Source organism: Corylus avellana, chromosome ca9, assembly GCF_901000735.1.
Source record: "Corylus avellana chromosome ca9, CavTom2PMs-1.0".
Lineage (NCBI taxonomy): Eukaryota > Viridiplantae > Streptophyta > Magnoliopsida > Fagales > Betulaceae > Corylus > Corylus avellana.
Window position 1 is genome coordinate 9,787,432 of NC_081549.1, and position 22,003 is coordinate 9,809,434.

The following is a 22,003-nucleotide window of genomic DNA, read 5'->3' on the forward strand; positions in this document are numbered from 1 at the left end:
AAGTGTAATCACCAACTCCCTCTCTCATTTATATCAACCTCTCGATCTCCAGCCATTTCCTGAGAAAAACTCCACGCCTTTCTCTCTATCTTCTCCTCCAATGTCTCTCTTTTTAATACCCATCTCACTTCTCCTCCTCCTCGTCGCATACAAGCTCTACCAACGGCTAAGATTCAAGCTCCCACCGGGGCCTCGCCCGTGGCCGATCGTCGGCAATCTCTACGACGTAAAGCCGGTGAGGTTCCGCTGCTTTGCCGAGTGGGCACAGGCCTACGGCCCCATCATATCTGTGTGGTTCGGGTCCACGTTGAACGTGGTCGTGTCGAACACGGAGCTGGCTAAGGAAGTTCTCAAGGAACACGACCAGCAGCTGGCTGACAGGCACAGAAGTCGGTCGGCGGCTAAGTTTAGCAGGGATGGGAAGGATCTTATATGGGCCGATTATGGACCCCACTATGTGAAGGTCAGGAAGGTTTGCACTCTTGAGCTTTTCACCCCCAAAAGGCTCGAGAGCCTTCGACCCATTAGGGAAGATGAGGTTACAGCCATGGTTGAATCCATTTTCAACCACTGCACCAATCCTGGTACGCTCTTTCTTTCTTTTTCTTTTTCTTTTTCTTTTTTTCCAAATGATAATTGATGACGCATTAACTAAAATGTTTCAAAAAAAAAAATAACGTAATAAAGGTTTTTAAATTAAAAAAGAAAAATATAATTTTCTCTTATCTGTCATTCACGATCTGCTACATCAATTTGAAAAAAAAAATTAAATTCATTTATTTAGCTTCCTAAAACTTTTCAAAGTACCATCCTTTGGTATCATGGGCTTGTTTGAGTTTTCAATTTTAAAAAGCACGATGAACAAATTGTGATTTAAAAATATATAATTAAAAATACGACTTTTAAAATTACAATTATAAAATTGTAATTGAAATTGACATGATAAAGACACTCGTGTATATAAAATTGCGTAAAAGTGGGAAATCTTGAGTCCAGCAATTATTTCCTTGTGTGTTTCTTGATAAATTTGTTTTATTATTTTATTATGGTTACAATTTGTGTATAAAGTCAACTTGTTTGATCCCACCGAATGGTGACGTACACCACTTGCAACATTGCCAGGCGAGAGGCCCGTTGCTTGTGAATGTGGGAACCTCAATCCGTGTAATGCTGTGTTTAGGGAAAAATAAGATTTATTTATTAGTTTGCAAGATAATAACAAATAAATAAAAATAAGGCATGGACCTCACTATATATATATATAGTATAGCAGCACATCCAGGCACGTCATGTGACTAAAGTTAATTTAAGGACAATAATTTAACCAAAGTCTCTCAAGTATATCAGATTGACTTGTTCCTTTCTTTCTTTCTTTTTTCTCTGTAAAGCTTAGCTATAAATCTCTACATCAACTTCAACTTAATTACCACTTTACTAAGAGAAAAGAAGACATGGTATATAATTGAAATCAAAGAGCAAGAAGTAAACTATACATAATATATTTTATTAAATCATAGAGGTAAAACAAATTTGGGTACTAGAAATATAAGATTAATTGTTTGGTAAATTTCAACAAGTCCTACAAGCAAGCAGGTAAATCTAATAGAAAACAAAAATTTTAGGAGAAACTTTAGAAAACTTTCTTAACCGTCCACGCCTTTTGAAATTATCTTTTCAAAGCTCAAAAGCTTTCAATTAAGGGTATCGAACTTTCAATTCCTTTTAATTACCTCATTCTGTTGATATTTTCTGTTAAATCTTATCACAGTTCTCAAAATATCCTCTCTTTTTTTTTTTCTTTTTTTTTTTACTATTTTTGCAACATATTTTTGAGATTTCGATACCCTTTATTGAGAGTATTTAAACTTTAAAAGAGTGTCAAAACGAGTGAAAGTTGAGAGGGATTTTATGAAGTTTTCCCAAAAATTTATTAAATCATTTTCATTATTTTTTCCTTATTTTTAATTCCCACACAAAAAATTAATTTGACCAGCAAAAATTAAAAGAAAATATTTTGTTTTGGCAGAAAATTATGGAAAAAGTTTGCTGGTGAAGAAATATTTGGGAGCAGTGGCGTTCAACAACATTACAAGGCTGGCATTTGGGAAGCGGTTTGTGAATTCAGAGGGCGTAATCGACGAGCAAGGGTTGGAATTCAAGGCAATCGTGGCCAATGGGCTGAAGCTTGGCGGATCCCTTGCCATGGCGGAGCACATCCCATGGCTTCGCTGGATGTTTCCCCTGGAGGAAGACGCATTCGCCAAGCATGGGGCGAGGAGGGACCGACTCACTCGAGCTATCATGGAGGAGCACACCCAGGCACGTGAGAAGAGTGGCGGAGCCAAGCAGCATTTTGTTGATGCCCTGCTCACTTTGCAGGACAAATATGACCTTAGCGAGGACACCATCATTGGACTCCTTTGGGTAATTAAACAAAACTTTTTTTTTTTTTTTTTTCTTTTGCTTTTGGATTCAGAAATACCAATAAATACATAAATTCCTTTATTACTTTGCAAGATTACCGAAACCCGAGTCAGAATTTGAGTGAAATTTCACTTACTTCCCGAATGTGTCACGGGTTTTGCAATGGGCTAAGTGAAGTTTTCTCTTTAATTTGGCAACTTTAAGAATAGAGGTTTATTGGAATGAGTTTCGTGAAAATGGCAAATGCTTGAAAACAATTGTAACACATGATTTGTGTGCAGGACATGATCACTGCAGGCATGGACACCACTGCGATCTCGGTAGAATGGGCTATGGTGGAGCTTATAAAGAACCCAAGGGTGCAACACAAGGCTCAAGAGGAGCTGGATCGTGTTATTGGATTGGAACGCGTGTTGACCGAAGCCGATTTTATGACCCTGCCCTACCTACAATCTTTAGCCAAAGAAGCCTTAAGGTTGCACCCTCCAACCCCATTGATGCTCCCCCATCGAGCCAACGCCAACGTCAAAATTGGTGGCTATGACATCCCTAAGGGATCAAATGTTCATGTTAATGTTTGGGCCGTAGCACGCGATCCGGCTGTGTGGAAGAACCCAACGGAGTTCCGCCCGGAGCGGTTCCTTGAGGAGGACGTCGACATGAAGGGCCATGACTTCCGACTACTTCCATTTGGTGCGGGGCGGCGGGTGTGCCCCGGTGCACAACTCGGTATCAATTTGGTCACGTCCATGCTTGGTCACCTATTGCACCATTTTGTTTGGACACCACCTGAAGGGGTCAAGCCAGAGGAGATTGACATGTCAGAAAATCCTGGATTGGTCACTTACATGCGGACCCCATTGCAAGCAGTGGCCAATCCGAGGTTGCCATCGCACTTGTACAAACGTCTGGCAGCGGACATGTAATTTTTATTTTGTTTGTTTCTTTATCCTCCTTGGGGTTTTACTATTACGAAGTTGTGATAAAATTGTAATTCCGGTGAGATGATTAGAGAAAATTATTATTTTCATGTGTATACACATTTCATCTCCGTGGTTGGATTTAAATTAATGTTATTAGGTATCGTAACTAACTAGATACAATATTAACAAAGATACGAACAAAGGTATGCATAAGAAATGTACATAAAAGATGTGTGAGCAGTATTATTACTTGCATAATACTTAAATGATCTTTAGAAAAAAGGCAAATAAAAAAAAATTAAAAAAAAAAATCCTAGATTAATTTTAAGAGCGAAAAAGAGATTTTCGTGTGAAAGATTTGAGCCTTTGAGGGATGTTTTTTTTTCTTTTTCTTTTTTTCTTTTTCTTTTTTATTAAGATTTGAGGGATGTTGACTATAGTTGTTGGACGCAAGACTTATATATAGGGCTCATAATTTTTTACACTATCCCTTAATTTGACATAAACTTAATATAAAATTAAAGGATTATGATTATGAAGTCTAATTCGTTTAATTAAATGGGTCATGTTATTATTGACTTATGTAGTCTTATATTTATGTCATGACACGACTTGAACCCGACAAATGATATAATGGCTTGTAATTTTTGACATAACCTGCTAATCTCGACACAAACCCAATACAAAATTATAGGGTTAGGACTGATGACTTTGACCCATTTAATTAAATGGATCGAGTTATGATTGACCTATATAGTCTTATACTAATACTTTGACACAATCCGAACCCGACACGCAATGGCGGATCGAGAAATTTATCTTAATAGGGGCAGAAATAAAATAATAAAATATAATGAAGCTACGGCCTGTGGAAGACGACTCACTGCTCAGACAAATGAACTTTCATCACAAGCTTTACAGAACAGAATCACAGTGTAGTAGCAGCCAACAGTAATGAACAAGCACAAAAATAATAATAATAATAATAATAATAAAATAAAATAAAAAATAAAAAATTGTGGTAGCCTGGTAGGTAAAAAGTATTGTAAAACATCATCTTCTTCAGTTTACTCTGAGTTTTGGACTGAAATTTGGGTTGGACTGAGTTTTATAGGGGCTAAAAGTGTCAGAGATATGAAATTTGGGCATAAAAATATTTTTTTTTAAAAAAAATTACCGGGGGCAGGCATGGTGTGTATCCGCCGTTACCAATACACGAACACGAATTGCCACCCCTACTTATATGCTATTGAGTGAACAAATTAGACAATCATTTGTTGACAAATTGAGATTCATATACTACATGTGATTTAGTGTGATTTAATTAAAAACAAATTAACGGTGTTTGGCAATATATTCCAAATAAAAAAAAAGTATTAATAAAATTCTAATTGAAATCATATTTTATTCCTGAATGAGAGAAATAAAGCAATACCCCGTCGTAGTAGTCTAGTAGAATACAAAAGGGGAAGTAGACGTACTAAGATAGGGTTTTGGCGTCCTGCCTAGGCTATTGGGCTTCGAGCTGCATAGTTATAGACTTATGTCTCAGTGAGCTGAGAAAGGTTCATTGACTAAGTTAGGCATTTTGGGCTCTAAGTATATATTTTCAATAAAAAGAGATGTTTCGGCTTTAAAAAGAAAAATAAAATAAAATAGGGCCGAAATTTTTGGTTTTGAAATTAGGAAGAAGGGGAAATTTTTGGAAACTTTTTATGTAGCCAATAGAAGTATAAGTACAAAAATGGGTCCAAGGAAATTGAAAGAATTTGAAATTTAGCCAAAAATGCCAAAGAAAAAAAGCCTAAGGAGTATTCGGCCCATTAAGAGTTTTGGTAAAAAAAAAAAAAAAAGGGGGATGTAATAATGGCTTAAGAAAGTGAAATCATGTGGAAGCTATGATTGGACCAAAACTTGGTCCATTAAAATTTTGAAGTAGTCTCTCCCTTCTGGATCTGGATTCATTGAAATTCTTAGGAGAATTTCAGTTTCTGAAATTTCAAATCTAAACTGTCAATTTTCAATCCAAGGGTCATTGTTCTGTCATGTGTTCCACTACTAATAAAATAATAAAATAAGTGGTGGAATACTTGACAGAACAATAAATATTTATGATTTTATTAGTAGTGAGACACGTGGCAGAACAATAACCTTTGGATAAAAAATGGATGGCCTAAATTTAAAATTTTAGAAACTGAAATTCTCTAAAAATTTAAGTAGATCATGATCCCTCTCTTATTGTCACAAAGGATAGAATTTAAGTACTCTCTCCTGCGCCCTGGGGAAGATCATCTTAAAGGGAAGTAGAAAAGGGCAATGCATAATGCAAGAAAGTAAATGCACAAATGAAAAATGCACTGTTAACACAAAACATAAACATTAGAGCATGGTGGGCTCCAACTATGCAAATCAACAAGGTAAATAAGTTCAAAGAAACACATCATATTCAAATTCCCAATTCATGGATGTAACAACTCGAAATAAAAATTGGTTTTACTTAAGTTAAGTATACTCTAAATTAACCGAAGACCTTTGGAGTCGGGTTGAGTTTGGAATTTTGGACTTTCAAGGGAATTTTTGAAGGATTGAACAATCGATCAATCGATGGAACCCTAAGATCGAACGATTGACCTGGTACTCAATCGAACGATCATAAAAATTTACACCGGTTGAAGCCCTATCTTTAGTAGCAAGATGAACACAGAATCTTACAAAGAAATTTTCTAGAGAAAGAAATAGTGGCGAGAAGTCTCTAGTAAGAGAAGAGCCACTTATATTTTTTAAAGATCTTGTTCTTTGAATGCATTAGAAATTGTTACTTCCCCCAACCCACCCCTCCCCCTATTAAATTTTGTATTTTATGGTGTGTTACATGCAATGGACTCGATGAGATACTTGTCACTAATAGCTTCCATATTATAAGGTCAAGAATGGAGTAAAGCACATCAAAACAGAACTTTTTGTCACATTCTATGTCTAGATTTTATGGTGTGTTACATGCAATGGACTCGATGAGATACTTGTCACTAATAGCTTCCATATTATAAGGTCAAGAATGGAGTAAAGCACATCAAAACAGAACTTTTTGTCACATTCTATGTCTAGATTCTTTTATATATATATATATATATATATATATATATATATATTAGACTCATTACAAATCACTGGACTATTGATGTTTGTTAAAGTAATGATTAAATGATTAAATTTATTTATTCCTATCAGTTTAAAATAATGTCAAAGCAAGGTTCTGAGTGACGATAATTAATTCACTTCATAACCTTATTTATTAAAAAAAAATTTAAGCCCACACGCGCTGACACTTTATAAATTCAAAGTATGCAATTTATAATTCAAAACCCTTAAGGTAAAAAATTTAGACGTTCAAGAGGAAATCACGGGCTGCTGGATTTTGCATTTACTAGAAAATAAATAAACCTGTATGAAGTAGGCGTGATATATTTCAGTGGAGATATTTAGACGGAATAGACAGGCTTTAAGGCGGTGGTACCTGTGCATTTAAAAAGATAACGACTTTCCTTCCTTGCAACCACACGAAACACCTAACCACACCTCTTTACTATGCGGCTTAACTTAGGCCACACCAAATATAGCATCGGGAGAAGTAGCATCGGATAAGATTATGAGAATCGTTTCTGACAAGAATAGTTTCTGGCTAATATATTACTTTAAATGACAGAAATTTTCTCTAAATTAATCAATTTAAAATAGCAAGTATTTATAAATATTTAAAAAATATATTAAATTTAGTCTAAGTTGGTAAACTGTTATTAGTGATGTTAAGAATTTAATGTGGGACAAAGTTTTCCTCCAAACTGAGTTAGAGGAATTTCCTTCAACCTAGTCACATGTGTCTATTTTTTTAGTAATATATGAAATGCACATGATTTTTTAATAAAATTTATTCCAACTTTCTCCTGCTATTAAAAAAACATGTGCATCTCACATGTTTAAGGGACACGTGTCATTTTTATAGACCAGGTTAGAGAAAATTCCTCCAACCCAGTTTGGAGGAAAACTTTGTCCTTTAATGTGCCTTTTAAATGTTTATAAACATTTAACACTATTTTAAATTGATTAGAGGATATTTCCTCCAGACTGATTTGAAAAAAAAGTTATGTCCTTTAAATGGGATGGAATTATTTTCCTCATCAAGATTTTCTTTTCCTTTTTCTCTTTTTTATTTTCTCCTAATTTTTATTTAAATGATATATTATATGAAAATTATAAGGGAAGTTATTGTAAAACTTATTTTTTATTTTTTGAAGGGAAAATCATTTCAGTCTAATTAATTGATGAATGATCATGAGTATAAAGCTCTTACATCACAGAGCAAAAGTTCTGAGAAAATCATAGCCGAAACTACAAGGTTACAAGTCATAAATACATACATAACAATCTGACATTCAAGACATATATATGACATCAAAATCCGCTAACCCATGACTAATCTTCAGTTGTAACAACAAGTCTGTTCCAGACAAACTCAATTCGACACATAGGTAGCAACATCCTCCTACCGAAACTCATCATTCTCGACTCACAAGCCAAGAAATTATTCACATCCTCAACCCAACAGGTTAGGACCACAAAATACAGGGAAAATGGAAAGACATGAAAAAAAATAAAATAAAATAAAATAAAAAAACACACACACACACAAAAGCTCACAAAACACCACTGAAGGAAGGCTGCTAGATGATTTTAGCTAGAAAGTGAAAAAACCACAAACAGGTGGGTGCGAGTCACGATCCGTCGCGGGGTTGCCAAAATTAGAAGCGGCAGGTGCCGTTGGAAGTGGGCAGGGCCGGTGCACGCGGTGGAGTGGCGCGTGTCGAGGTGGGTCTGACGGAGGGACGTAGATCGAGCTTTGAACAGTCAAATCCAAGGACCCCATCAACCCTAGAAAAAGACACGGCGAAGGAAAATCTAAAGAACAAAGTTGCTAATACTTGTGCTCTTAGCAAAGGAAATAAGAATGTGTAAGGAGTACGATGTTAGAGTTTATACCAATTTGAGTTATTTAATATTCTAATTTGTTGATGCAGAAAAATTAATAGTGACTACATGCGCTTAGTCCTCGATTTGGGATCATGTAAGACAGCCAAACGTCAGAGTGGTGCATCGCCAAAGGGGAGGGGGCTATGGCACTACCTCCGATACTTGAATAATATTACAAGTCCCTCTTGTATCTTTCTTGAGTCCCTTCAAAAGTTATGTGAGTCATGTGACTATTAAAATTACTTTTGGCCAAATCAATAAAAAGTATATATATGAGATTGGGTAAAGAGATGGGGATTAGGAGATAAGAGCATACCTGGTCTAGCCTCCTATTGGTATTTTCATGAATTCTACTACCATTTAATGAGTTTTCTTTCTATAATTTCCATTATCCATTACTTTCTACGGTAGATTGTTACTGGATAATGAAACTTTCATTATATGTTACTCTCCATGAGATCATTCTATATGTGTACTTTTAAGTAGATAAGTGCTAATGAGCTAAACAAATGAATTCAAAAAAAATTTTAAGCTGATGTGGCAAACAGTAAATGACAGACAAGGGAAAGAGTATTGCATTTTTTTTTTTTTTTAATTTAATAACCATTGTCACATCTGTTTGAAAATTTTTCTGAATTCATTTGTTTAGTTTCCTATCACTTCTCTTTATGTAAGCTGTATTTTGATAGGCTGTCCATTGGACCGGGGGAATGTGGGCTTCCATTCTAGAAGTCTCTCATTCCATTAAACTACTTACATAAGCCAATGAGAATTGAATTCGGTACACCTACTACGTACACTTCAATTCCATAATCAAAGATATTATTGAAGTTGTTTATTAATTTACTGTGTTATCTATCTAGCTATCACCGACAAAAACATGCTATACCATTTTTGGTCTTGTAATTATTAATTAATGTTGTTCATCAAAAAAAATAAAATAAAAAAAGGTTGTCCCTTTTCCTTTCCATAATTGTGAGCGCCACTCACCAATCGTTTTCACTTTAACTTTTTTGTCGTTTAATATAATTGATTTGTGTCGTTTAGAAAGAATTTACCTGCTCGGGCTACTGGTAGCATACGTGTCCGACTATCAACCTCTAATCTATATAATAAACCTCCCTTATTTGGAATTTAAAATTCAAAAAAATAAATAAAAAAAACAAAAAAAAAAACCTCTATATAATAAACCGTTTCTTTTGCTCAAGCCCAAAGAAGCAGAAATGGGTCTCCCTCTACTACCCGTCGCACTCATCCTCCTCCTCCTCGCATACAAGCTCTACCAAAGGCTAAGATTCAAGCTCCCACCGGGGCCTCGCCCGTGGCCGATAGTCGGCAACCTGTACGACGTAAAGCCGGTGAGGTTCCGGTGCTTTGCCGAGTGGGCGCAGGCGTACGGCCCCATCATATCGGTGTGGTTCGGGTCCACGTTAAACGTGGTCGTGTCGAGCTCGGAGCTGGCTAAGGAAGTGCTCAAGGAGAATGACCAGCAACTTGCTGACAGGTTTAGAAATAGGTCGGCTGCAAGGTTTAGCAGGGATGGGAAGGATCTTATATGGGCGGATTATGGACCCCACTATGTGAAGGTCAGAAAAGTTTGCACTCTTGAGCTTTTCACCCCAAAAAGGCTCGAAGCTCTGAGACCCATTAGGGAAGATGAGGTTACAGCCATGGTTGAATCCATTTTCAACCACTGCACTCATCCCGGTACGTCTGTTTTTTCTTTTCAAAAGTTTCTTTATGGTTAATTTTGCTTCCTTATTTGTAATTGATTAACAAAATAAATAAATGGAAAACTGTTTTATTAATTTCCATACTTTTACAGATAATAGCGGTAAAAGCTTGTTGGTGAAGGAATACTTGGGAGCAGTGGCATTCAACAACATTACACGACTGACATTTGGAAAGAGGTTTGTGAACTCAGAGGGTTTAACGGACGAGCAGGGGTTGGAATTCAAGGCAATCATGGCCAATGGAGTGAAGATTGGTGGATCACTTCCCATTACAGACCACATCCCATGGCTTCGTTGGATGTTTCCATTGGAGGAAGAGGCATTCCACAAGCATGGGGAAAGGAGGGACAGACTCACTAATATTATCATGGAAGAGCACACACAGGCACGAAAAAAGAGTGGTGGAGCCAAGCAGCATTTTGTTGATGCCTTGCTTACCTTGCAGGACAAGTACGACCTTTGCGACGACACCGTCATTGGACTCCTTTGGGTATGTAAAAATAAAAAAATTTAAAAAAAAATTAGAAACACTTCACTTACCCTCTCACTCTCGGACTATTAGCGTTTTTGTAATCATAATCATAAACTTTGTAATGTCGGTATCCCAATAATTTTTCTATTTTAATTTCACAAATTGCTTGTGCAGGACATGATCACTGCAGGCATGGACACCACCGCAATCTCTGTAGAATGGGCTATGGCTGAGCTAATTAAGAACCCGAGAGTGCAACACAAGGCTCAAGAGGAGCTAGACCGTGTTATCGGAACCGAACGCGTCATGACAGAAGCCGATTTTACTTCCCTGCCCTACCTACAATGTGTAGTCAAAGAGGCCCTAAGGTTGCACCCTCCAACCCCACTGATGCTCCCCCACCGAGCCAACACCCATGTCAAAATTGGTGGCTATGACATCCCTAAGGGATCAAGTGTTCACGTTAATGTATGGGCCATAGCACGCGATCCGGCGGTGTGGAAGAACCCGCTCGAGTTTCGTCCTGAGCGATTCCTTGAGGAGGACGTTGACATGAAGGGCCATGATTTTCGACTGCTTCCATTTGGTGCAGGGCGGCGGGTGTGCCCGGGTGCACAACTTGCTATTAATTTGGTCACATCCATGCTTGGTCACTTATTGCACCATTTTGTTTGGGCACCACCTGAAGGGGTCAAGCCCGAACATTTTGACTTGTCAGAAAACCCTGGATTGGTCACTTACATGCGGACCCCATTACAAGCCGTGGCCAATCCGAGGTTGCCATCGCACTTGTACAAACGTGTGGCAGCGGACATGTAATTTTTATTTTGTTTTCTTTATCCTCCTTGTTTTTTTTTTTTTTTTTTAATTATTATTGCTATGAGCTTGTAATAAGGTTGTAGTCAAGTGGCCATGCTTGCAAAACCGCCTTCTCTCTAAAATTCCTCTCTTTTCATCTAAACAACACTAAAAAGAACTTCAAGAGGAGGGAAGATCTAGCTCTCGATCTTCCCTCCTCTCCTTTCATGGTAGTAGGACTCGGGGTCTTCTCTGTAGGCTCCACCGGTCTCCGTTTCTGGCGGGTTGTTTTAGATCTAATTTGTAGATTTAGATCTAGATCCAAATTTAGTTTCTTCAACCTTAGATCTGATTGTTTTCTTCAGCAAAGGCGTGTCTTCCGAAGGGATGTCTACGATGCCGTGCTTCCCCACTGCTGCTTGTCGGAGTTTTTGTTTTTGTTTTTTGTTGTTGTTGTTTTTTTTTTTTTTTTATGGTCCTAGCTATTGGGCTGAGGACATGAATAATGCTTCTCGCTTTCGGGTCGAAAGGGGAATGGTTTGAGTGTGAGTATTTTGCTCATACCTGAGAAATGGCTTCCTGTGCTCCCGGAAAGAGTCTGGGTTAGCAGATCTGTTCTATAATCTGAAGATCGGGCTGGGATAGCGGATGTTTGACGTCATAGATTGGTTTTTCATTGTAAGATCGATCTGTTATGTTTTCGATTTTTTGACGTGTAATCTTTTAACTTCGGCTATGATTTTCCAGAACTTTATGTTCTGTGATTATAAAAACTTTTATGCTCTTGACCACTATTAATGAAATCAGATTGGTTTTCCCTAAAAAAAAAATAAAATAAAAAAAAAGTTGTAGTCCGGGTGGGATAATAAAAGAAAAATATTATTTTTATATTAGTCATGTATAATTATTTTTAAAACATTTAATGTGTCCTTATGTTTAGATTAAAAATAATGTTACATATTATATTTCTATCTAACTTTTATTTTATTAGGTTGATGTAGCAATATTATCGGCCTTTGTTATATATATATATTCAAGTGTTGTTGGGCACCTACATATCTACTCAATAAATTTAGGGGTGAAATGGGGTCTAGTATTTAACATTTCTCTTAAATTAGAGACTAAATGTGATATTAATGGTATAAATTATGAAAGTATGCATAAGACATGCCCATAGAAAATTACAAAAAAAAAAAATGGCGATAGAAGATGTGCAAACCAGATTATTCATGATAAAATAATTAAATGGTCTTAAAAAAGAAAAAAGAAGAGCAACTTGAGAAACTTGAGAGGTCTATGTACTTTTATCCACCCATGCACAAACTCTAATTATAGTTTTCTCAAACCTGTGGGCCCCACAAATTGTTGGATTGGAAGTCTTTACTTCTTTCTTCAATCGACGTGTAGGCTCTCCTCGTCCTTCCTTTCTTTCTATTTACGTTTTGTCTTTTTCTTTCGTTTATTAGCTTGACTTGACTTAGTTCGACTTTTGTCCCTTTTTTTTTTTTTTTTTCTACAAAAATACAATTATTTACATTAGCATATTGTTTAGCTTTTAAGTTATTATCACCCAGCTTCCATGCACTTCCCCACTCCTCAAATCTAGAGAGATAAAGATATGTGTCTGGGTGGAGGATCTAATCTATAATAATGATATGTGTCTCTTAACATATGAGAAACACGTGATTTTTTAATAACATGTGAAATGCATATATTTTTTTAATAAATTTTCTTCCAAGTTTATTTCTACTATTAAAAAAAACACATGCTCAAAGCAAACATGTCATTATTATGAGTAATTCTAAGAGGCTTATTTGTGTCCTACTAAGAATGATGTGGCTATTAAAATCACCATTGGCTTGTGATTAATCATTATTGAATTTTGATCAAATGGTGATTTTAATAGCCACATCATTCTTAGTAGAACATAAGTAGACCTTCTAAAATTACTCTATTATTATAAATTAGGTCGGAGGAAATTCCACTTCCGAGAAAAACTCTATCCTTTCTAAATTTAACAAAAATCTAAAAAAGATCTCCGAAAGTGAATCAGATGATTATACTAATTTGAGTTATTTGTGCTTGCGATTTTTTTCTATTCTACTTAACTGAATTCAAAATTGAGAATATCGAAGAAAAAAAAAAGAGTTAACACTATTTTTTTTTTTTTTTTAAGAATATAAAATTTTGAATAAAATTAATTTTTTTTGAGTTGAATTAAGTATTAGTGGTGTGAAATCAACTAAAAAAAATTGAAAAAAATTACCTTCCCAAACAAGCCACATTCTAATCAAAAGTTATTATCAATCACCGATTCTGACCATGTCAACAATCTAGGAACTGAACCGCACCTTTCCACGTCTCACGCTTCACACAAGTGGTTCATTCATTTCATGGTCAAATGATGTGATGCAATTCATTTGTTATTGCACAGAAAATTTAAAAAAAAAAAAAAAACCTGCTTTATCATTTTTTGTCTCCTAGTAATAATGTTCTTGGTTGTAAAAATTTTCACTTATTTTGACATTAGTTTTAAATTTTTTAAATTTTTAATTAAAGATATCAAATTTTTATTTTTTTTAATTATTCTTTTTCTTTTGAATTTTCTGTTCAATTTTGTCAAAATTCTCAAAATACTGTTATTTTATATATATATATATAAAAAAAAAAAAGAATTGTAAAGATGTTGCAAAATATTGCAAATATTTTTTTATAAAATAAAAACGCATGAATCTTTATAATTTTTTATTTTATTTGTTTACAATAATAAAATGGATATTTTGAAAAATTTTATAAGATTTAACAACAAATTTTAAGAAAATTGTATAATTAAAAGAAATTAAAAATTCAATACCTTATTTAAAAATTTTTGAACTTCAAAATATTTTTAAAACACGTGAAAGTTTTTTAAAAAAATTTGTCCAAAGAAATTTCCGTTTACATTACTGTGAGCGCCACTCATTACAATCGTTTTCACTTTCACTTTGCGTTTTTTATTGTAAATTATATTTGTTTGGGTTTTAAAAACAGGATAAAGTAAATGGTTTTTATTTGAGCCCTCATTTTCAATAACTTAGCCTTATTTTAAATGAGTTTTGCGGTTTTAAAAGGTAATTAAGTGTTCGATAAAATTGTTATTTAAATTTTAAAATTGTGTTTTTTTTTTTCAATTAAAAAAACGCTCCCTTTATAATTTGAATATATATATATATATATATTCAAGTTTTTAAACCAACATTTTTTAAAAAAAAATGCACTCGTTTTGAGAGACACTTTTCACAATTCTGATTAAAAACACCATTTTTTTAAAAAAAAAAAAAATTAAAAGGCTTAGAGGAGGAGACTAATTATGGCTATTTTACTTTAACGTGACTATAGTAACACCAACCTGTAGGAGATTGCTCAGGAGGGACCTAAACGGTGAAAACCGCAAGCACACGCTTAAGACCAGCCAAACCATAACTTAACCGCCCGTCCCACTTTTTAACTTGTGAAACGTTTAGTTAACATTTTCGCAAAAATAAATATGCTAAGGTAATCCATTAGGTAGTGATATGATGCTCATCACTTCATAGACTTGTCTTTGCGAAAATGTGAACTAAACTAATAATTGCCCAAGTAATCTTGGGTTTGGCATGGGCACAAGTTTACCTAATCCAATTTGACTTTATGATTAACAAAGATTAATTGAAAACTGTTTTATTTACACACTTTAACAGATAATTGCGGTAAAAGCTTGTTGGTGAAGAAATACTTGGGAGCAGTGGCAATCAACAACATTACATGACTAACATTTGAAAAGAGGTTTGTCGGACTCCTTTGGGTACGTAAAAATAAATAAATATATACTAAGATTATGTTACACTATTGTACCTCATGATTTGTGCAGGACATGATCCCTGCAGGCATGGACACCACCGCAATCTGTGTAGAATGGGCTATGGTTGAACTAATTAAAAATCCGAGGGTGCAACACCACTGATGCTCACGCCAATGTCAAAATTGGTGGTTATAACATCCTTAAGGGATCAAGTGTTCACGTCAATGTATGGTCCGTAGCATGCGATCCGGCGGTGTGGAAGAACCCGCTCGAGTTCTGCCCTGAGCAGTTCCTTGAGGAGGACGTTGACATGAACTGCCATAATTTTCGGCTGCTTCCATTTGGTGCAGGCTGACAGGTGTGCCCCGGTGTACAACTTACTATTAATTTGGTCATGTCCATGCTTGGTCACCTATTAAACCATTTTGTTTGGGCACCACCTCAAGGGATCAAGACAGAAGAGGTTGACATGGCAGAAAATTCTGCATTGGTCACTTACATAAGGACCTGTTACAAGCCGTGGCAAATCCAAGGTTGCCATCACACTTGTACAAAAGTGTGGGAGGGGACATGTAATTATTATTATTATTATTATTATTATTATTAGGAGCTTGTAATAAAATTGTAATCCTAGTGGGATAGTAAAAGAAAAATATTATTTTCATATGAATTATGTATAATTATCTTAAAACACATTTTATGTATCCTCATCGTATTTAAATTAAGAACAATATTATATATTACATTTTCATTCAACTCTTATTTTATTGAACTAGTGTAGCAGTGCTATCAGCCTTATATATATATATATATTCAACGATTGGTTGGCATTGACACATCAACTCAATGAAACTATGATGGGATAAGGCCTAATTTTTAATCTTTCTCTTAAATTAAAGACCGGATGTGATATTAAAGGTACAGATGAAAGTATGCACAAGAAATGCACATAGAAAATGGGCAAACAAGATTATTCGTGGTTAAATACTTATATGATCTTAAAAGAGGAAAAAGAAGAGCAAAGAAAAAACATCCTTGATTTACAAGAGCGAAAAAATATATATATATTTTTTTGTCAAAAGATTAAAGTGAGGCATATTGATTCCAACGTTGGATGCATGAGAAACTGAAAAATGGTCTCAGCTTGAGAGGTCCATATGTGTAACAACCTAGAAAAAAACGTTAACTACATTTACTCTATAATCCCGAAAGAACTAGTCAATTTGAAACTTTCCTACAATTTCTTATAAAGCCCAGTTTCACCTAGTAACTAGACAATGTGAAACTTAGCACTTATAACTATCTTTATAAACCACACACTCTATGTGGGTTATTTCTCATCTTCTTAATATAGGACCAAAGTGTTACAATATGGTTACTAGCAAGACCGGTCAATCGGAACCTTTTCAACTAGACAGTAATTTCCTTGCTTTTTCATATCCGCTACAAGCGCATTCCCAAACGCAATCTCCTTTGCTACCTCTACCATCAGTGACAATTCTTCTATATGTTTGATAATTCCTTAGCCATATCGATTAGTGATTTTCACCCCATAGATCGCTGCTGAAAACAAATCTAAAGAGAAAACAAACAAGAACCGTTGCAGAGCCTGAGCATCACCAGACTCACCGCTATAATATTTAGAAAAAATGGCAGAGTTAAGAGGAGGGAAGTTCCTCCTAGAATGGTTCTCTAACGTCTAGGGTTCCTAAGAGTGGGAAGAAAAAGAATTGATTCTTTTTATATAATCAATATGTCAATTGGAGCACTTCCTTCCATATGTAAAATTTCTTTTAAAACTTTTATTTTGAAAAAAAATATAAACTATCAATATCATAATAGATATTATGTTTTAAAAAACCTTCAAGATTAAGAATTTTTTTGCAACTATCGTCAAGGATCTGAATTTTGAATTGTTGGAAAATCATGAAACTAGAGAAGAGGAGAGAAGACTTGAAAGGAAAAATAATGATGAGAAATCCCTACAAGGCAGGGCCACTTTCTGTACCTATCTCTATCGGATAAGCTTTTGACCGGTGCAAAGTGCTCTCTCTACACGGATCAATTAATACTTTGACTTTGCCGGCAAGTTAGCCCAAAAAAATTGTTTGCACCCAAAAAATTCTAGAAGAGAAACATAAGAGCGGTTCAAACTCTTGAAACTAGGATGAAACTAGGATCAAGTAATACTTTGACTTTACCGGCAAGTTAGCCCAAAAAAATTGTTTGCACCCAAAAAATTCTAGAAGAGAAACATAAGAGCGGTTCAAACTCTTGAAACTAGGATGAAATTCAAAGAAGAAACAAACATTAGAGATCATGTAAGCAGGTAAGAATACATTACAAACATCTTCTCAAAGCTTACAGCAGACAAACACAAATCCACATCTAAATTTCCACATAATTCAGCCCCTTAATCTTAATCTCCAAGAAATAAGAGCAGGGTGCCACATGACACACTTTTTCCAATTTCTTTGCAACAAAGTAAATAGCACAAATAACTTGGTAAAATACATTTCACTCCCTATGGCTTAAATTCATTCATTTGAATGATATACAATATATACTTACAAACCCAAACTTCAAGAAAAGACCACTGGAAGTCACATATATAAAATACCAAATAGGTGTAATCAACAAGTATATTCACACCCTACAAAACAAGCCAACCTATAAAACCATATCTCATGTAGATTTTTTTTTTTACAAGTAATAAAAGTAGCATTAAAAGCGTAAGATGCCTCAAGTACATTAGGAATATACAAGAGAAAATGGCTAGCTAAAAGGATATATCCATGTAGATTAAAAGGTCAGAAAGGACTACACTTCACACATATACACATCATAGGCTAAGTTCCCAAAGCATTTTACTTACTTTGAATATAGCAGCATAACTCAACATTTTATTTAACACATAAGATGGATGCTAAATTCAGGAGTGATCTTGTTCAAACTGACTCAAATAGAACTTTCCTTCAATATTCATATTTACTTCAACCCTGAACTTCTCTTCCTTAGTTCCCCTTCTCAGCTTCAGGAGCAGATTGAATTTGGCATAATCTTCAATGACCTACATTTACACAAAAGCAAATTCCTTCAGTACTAAATTTGGATCCCAGAGCTTAAAAGACCTGAATTTAACCAATGCAAACTCCTTCAGTCAAAAATTAGAGTTCTGAAATTTTAAAATTGGACTCCGTATAGAGTGAGGAATGAAAAGAAAGACAAGGTCAGAACGAACTCAACCCCATCTGTATATAGGAATAAATCAAGATTAGAGACAGACTAGTACAGAATGGCAACCTTGGCCTTAGCTAGAAGGATCTCTAGAAGTTCATAGGGGTACAACGAGTTGGACCTCTGCTGGATGGACTTAACAGCATGGTTTGCTGCATCTTGAACCCCAGGATCCTGAGTTGGCACTGCTTGCCATCCTGGTTCATGGCCATCTGATTGATTTATGTAGAGGTCCAAGTTAAACACTACTCAGAGTACTACTTTAGAAAATATTAAAAGAAAAATGGCTCCAGATGCTATATTTGGACGAGTCAAGGGAAAACCAATGCCAGTATAAGATCCTGGATACAGATGATTGTAGGGTTGAGGCACAACTTGATGTTATGTTAAGTTAAACAAGCATAGAATATGAAGTAGAGCAGCTTTTGTAAAGCACATCAAGTAAACATACTTTTTACAATATCTTTGTAACAGAGTAAATAGCCAAATAACTTATTAAAAAAAAAGTAAAATATATTTTTATTCCCTATGGTTTGACCACAACTGATATGGAACTGGTATGCAGCAGAGGTACAAATAACCAACAAAAAGCCAATAGACTAGCGTCAAAACCGAATTAAGAAGGAACTTTTTTCTATAATGTAAATGGCCCAAGGGGAGGGGGACAAGGAACTTAATAAAACTTAATCCCTTCACTAAACCTATTTAATAAATCTAAGATTAAGAACAAGAATAAGAAGATACATAAAAGAGGGAAGAAAAAATGCCACCATTCACCACGATTTTGGAGTTCAAACAAATCTTTGGACTGCATTACACTAGTGATAGATTTCTAATGGATCTTCTAATATGCAGTAGAACTGAAAAGGCACACTTCATACATTCTGGATTTGATATAGTTCACACAGAACAATCCACAGAAATTAGTTGTGTCTTTGACCAATTGTTTCTCTGAATTCTCTCCCAATCCAATGTGATATAGGGTTGGTCATAACAGTTATAGCAACCATCATACTACTTTAAACACGGTTATTACTCAAATTACAGTGCAGATGTATAGCTTCCTTTTTGCCACTCTTATACCACTTACATACATAGCAAAGTTGATAGATACCATTTAACTGGAGAAATCGTAGAAGGGCTACATTCTAGTAATTCTGAAACGAGTAATGCGAAATGTAACCCACATATCCTCCTTGTATCCTCCCAAAACTGGCGTGGCTTTTAATTACTATTGAATCAAAATTCAATAGTAATATATTACAAATCCAATGGTAATTTTAAGAGCTACAACAATTTTGAGAAATACAAGACATAGGTCTTCCTTTTAGCATTACTCTTATGAAAGACCCTATACACTTAATCATAGCAACTTTACAAATACCAATACCCATGTTATGCACTCGTAACTGTGTCTACTATAGATACTTTACATATAACCACAACTTACAAGGGGGAAGGAAAAACACTCAGAAAGTGTGACACATAAATTTAGGGACAGATTGAAATAGTCAATTACCACGTTTATCCCCCAGGTCTGATGGGGTAAAGGAAGAGACATCAGGGGCATGCTTAAATTCCTGCAACTGCTTGAAGTTCATCCATGGCTTCACCCAGACTTTAGCTTCGTATATGTTCTTCTTACCAGCATCAATCACTTCCAGAGTAAGATGGTATATCTTACCAGCAACCACCTGTTCTTTGGCTTTCAAAACCCTGGCAAACTCGAGGATGGTATTCTGCACAATATATCAATGAAAAATGTACATAAAGATACACCAAAAAAATAAAGGACACCATTTGTGAATTCTCCAAGGTTATTATTTAGATTTTCATATTTTTACCAAGCAAATTGATGAGTAAGGAAAATAACCAAAATATATGGGATTTGCCTATATTTTGTATCCAAAAATCTAATATCGACGTTGTTTAATTTGAGTAAATTAGGGATTGCGCAATCCATAATAAAAACTTGTGAAATCAACCAAGAAACCATAGCGTAGCAAACCCACAAAAGGAATTATCTAATCTAATCCAATATATAGAGGAATACCCATTAAATCCGACGACACAAACAAACAAAGAAGACAGAGAAATTAAAGGGTAGAGAGAAAGAAGACAGACCTCTTTATTGTTATGTTCTTGGACGGCGAAGCGGGCGAGATTCTCGATCTCGGCGCTGTTCTGAGAGCCCTTACAGTCGTGAACCCCTCCAAGCTTCATCCTTATGGCGGGTTCCTCACCGGAGCAGTGCCCCAATTCAGAGACCGCACAGAGCAGCAGCACAAGGCTCAGCAACGCAGCGAGAAAGAACCTTGTATTACTATTCACCTTCATCATCGTTTTTCTCTGTGTTTGGTAATAGATGATAGATCCGATAATTCTGTATCCTCCACAGCACTTGCTCTTGTGTTGTACCAGCAGGTTCTCCAGAAAGAGTTGCGTGTTGCAAGGAGGTTCTTTTGACTGTTAGTTGGCGACAAAAGACTTCTTGGCTAAGTAAAGGAGGTTCCTCTCAGATTACAAAGATAATATCCTGAAAAACTATTTTTATTCTTTTATTTTAAGATTCAATTAAGTGAAAATATTCAGTTAGTTATATTGAAGGGGTATTTTTGTCATTTCACTTTTAAAAAGACAAAAATACCTTCCAATATAACTTAAAGGTGTTAACCCAGTTGGTTATAACCGGGTACCAACCGGTAACTAGAAAACTGAAAACCGTTTTTAAAACCAGTAGCCAAGTACCCTGGTCCAGTCACTAGTTTTCAAATTTTTATATACACGGTTATAACCGGTAATCGAGTATATATATATATATCAAGTTAGTTATAACCGGGTACTAACCGGTAACTAGAAAACTGAAAACCGTTTTTAAAACCAGTAACCGAGTACCCCGGTCCAGTTACCAGTTTTGAAATTTTTATATACACGGTTATAATCGGTATATACACGGTTATATATATATATATATTAGACTAACCTCCAAGTTTGCTCATTTATAAAAAAATGCATTAGGCCAATTTATTGGGAAAAAATGCTAATTATTTATTAAAACAAATGGGCTAAAAATGGTTAAATTAATCTCAAACATTACGCCCAATTCCTAAAAGAAACCCAAATGCCAAAATTTTAAAAAACTGATTACCTGGTCCAGTTAACCGGAACCGGCCAGTTATTCCATAACTGGGTAACCGGGTACCTAATTACCAGTTCCGGTTGTTCAAAATTAATAACCGGGTACTCCGGTTTCGGTTTTGATCAATAATTGGTAACCGGGACCAGGTTGACACCCCTAATATAACCAACTAAATATTATCCAGTTTAAATAAACTGAAGAAAATCCTAATTCCATTTCCGATTGACGTGCTTTTTGTCTTACGCGAGTTTATCTATGATTCGGCCGTGAAAATTATTATTGATATAATTTATTTTTTTAGTGTGTATTTTTTAACCTGGCAATAAAAATTAATATTATATCTAAAAATTAATAACGGGAAAATACACTTCATCACCCAAAGTTTCACCTGATTTTCAATTTGACCTCTAATGTTTAAAAATTAGTAATGTA

At 35.2% G+C, this 22,003-nt stretch overlaps 3 protein-coding genes across 3 annotated transcripts; 2 read left to right on the forward strand and 1 right to left on the reverse strand.

Annotated features, from left to right (window-relative positions):
- Positions 1-3,454, forward strand: LOC132161912 (cytochrome P450 98A2). Its single transcript, XM_059572133.1, has 3 exons — positions 1-584; positions 2,027-2,424; positions 2,706-3,454. The coding sequence occupies exons 1-3, from the start codon at positions 101-103 to the stop codon at positions 3,348-3,350; spliced, it is 1,527 nt and encodes a 508-aa protein (XP_059428116.1). The 5' UTR covers positions 1-100; the 3' UTR covers positions 3,351-3,454.
- Positions 3,455-9,592: 6,138 nt separating this feature from the next.
- Positions 9,593-12,150, forward strand: LOC132161799 (cytochrome P450 98A2-like). The gene is made up of 3 exons (XM_059571993.1): positions 9,593-10,079; positions 10,198-10,595; positions 10,752-12,150. The coding sequence occupies exons 1-3, from the start codon at positions 9,596-9,598 to the stop codon at positions 11,394-11,396; spliced, it is 1,527 nt and encodes a 508-aa protein (XP_059427976.1). The 5' UTR covers positions 9,593-9,595; the 3' UTR covers positions 11,397-12,150.
- Positions 12,151-17,866: 5,716 nt separating this feature from the next.
- On the reverse strand, positions 17,867-20,920 carry LOC132161776 (cysteine proteinase inhibitor 12-like). The gene is made up of 4 exons (XM_059571959.1): positions 20,557-20,920; positions 19,952-20,171; positions 18,499-18,644; positions 17,867-18,265 (listed from the first exon to the last, which is right to left on the reverse strand). The coding sequence occupies exons 1-4, from the start codon at positions 20,770-20,772 to the stop codon at positions 18,128-18,130; spliced, it is 720 nt and encodes a 239-aa protein (XP_059427942.1). The 5' UTR covers positions 20,773-20,920; the 3' UTR covers positions 17,867-18,127.
- Positions 20,921-22,003: the final 1,083 nt, after the last annotated feature.

What these genes read in the sequence shown, in the direction of transcription:
- LOC132161776 (XM_059571959.1), bottom strand. Translation starts at nt 20,772, where the DNA reads ATGATGAAGGTGAATAGTAATACAAGGTTCTTTCTCGCTGCGTTGCTG. An exon ending in AAGAACATAACAATAAAGAG is followed by an intron (nt 20,172 to 20,556) that starts GTCTGTCTTCTT and finishes TATATTGTGCAG; the next exon opens with AATACCATCCTCGAGTTTGC. An exon ending in TCCTTCTAGCTAAGGCCAAG is followed by an intron (nt 18,266 to 18,498) that starts GTTGCCATTCTG and finishes GTGTAAATGTAG; the next exon opens with GTCATTGAAGATTATGCCAA.
- LOC132161912 (XM_059572133.1), top strand. Translation starts at nt 101, where the DNA reads ATGTCTCTCTTTTTAATACCCATCTCACTTCTCCTCCTCCTCGTCGCA. An exon ending in CAACCACTGCACCAATCCTG is followed by an intron (nt 585 to 2,026) that starts GTACGCTCTTTC and finishes TTGTTTTGGCAG; the next exon opens with AAAATTATGGAAAAAGTTTG. An exon ending in CCATCATTGGACTCCTTTGG is followed by an intron (nt 2,425 to 2,705) that starts GTAATTAAACAA and finishes ATTTGTGTGCAG; the next exon opens with GACATGATCACTGCAGGCAT.
- LOC132161799 (XM_059571993.1), top strand. Translation starts at nt 9,596, where the DNA reads ATGGGTCTCCCTCTACTACCCGTCGCACTCATCCTCCTCCTCCTCGCA. An exon ending in CAACCACTGCACTCATCCCG is followed by an intron (nt 10,080 to 10,197) that starts GTACGTCTGTTT and finishes ATACTTTTACAG; the next exon opens with ATAATAGCGGTAAAAGCTTG. An exon ending in CCGTCATTGGACTCCTTTGG is followed by an intron (nt 10,596 to 10,751) that starts GTATGTAAAAAT and finishes TTGCTTGTGCAG; the next exon opens with GACATGATCACTGCAGGCAT.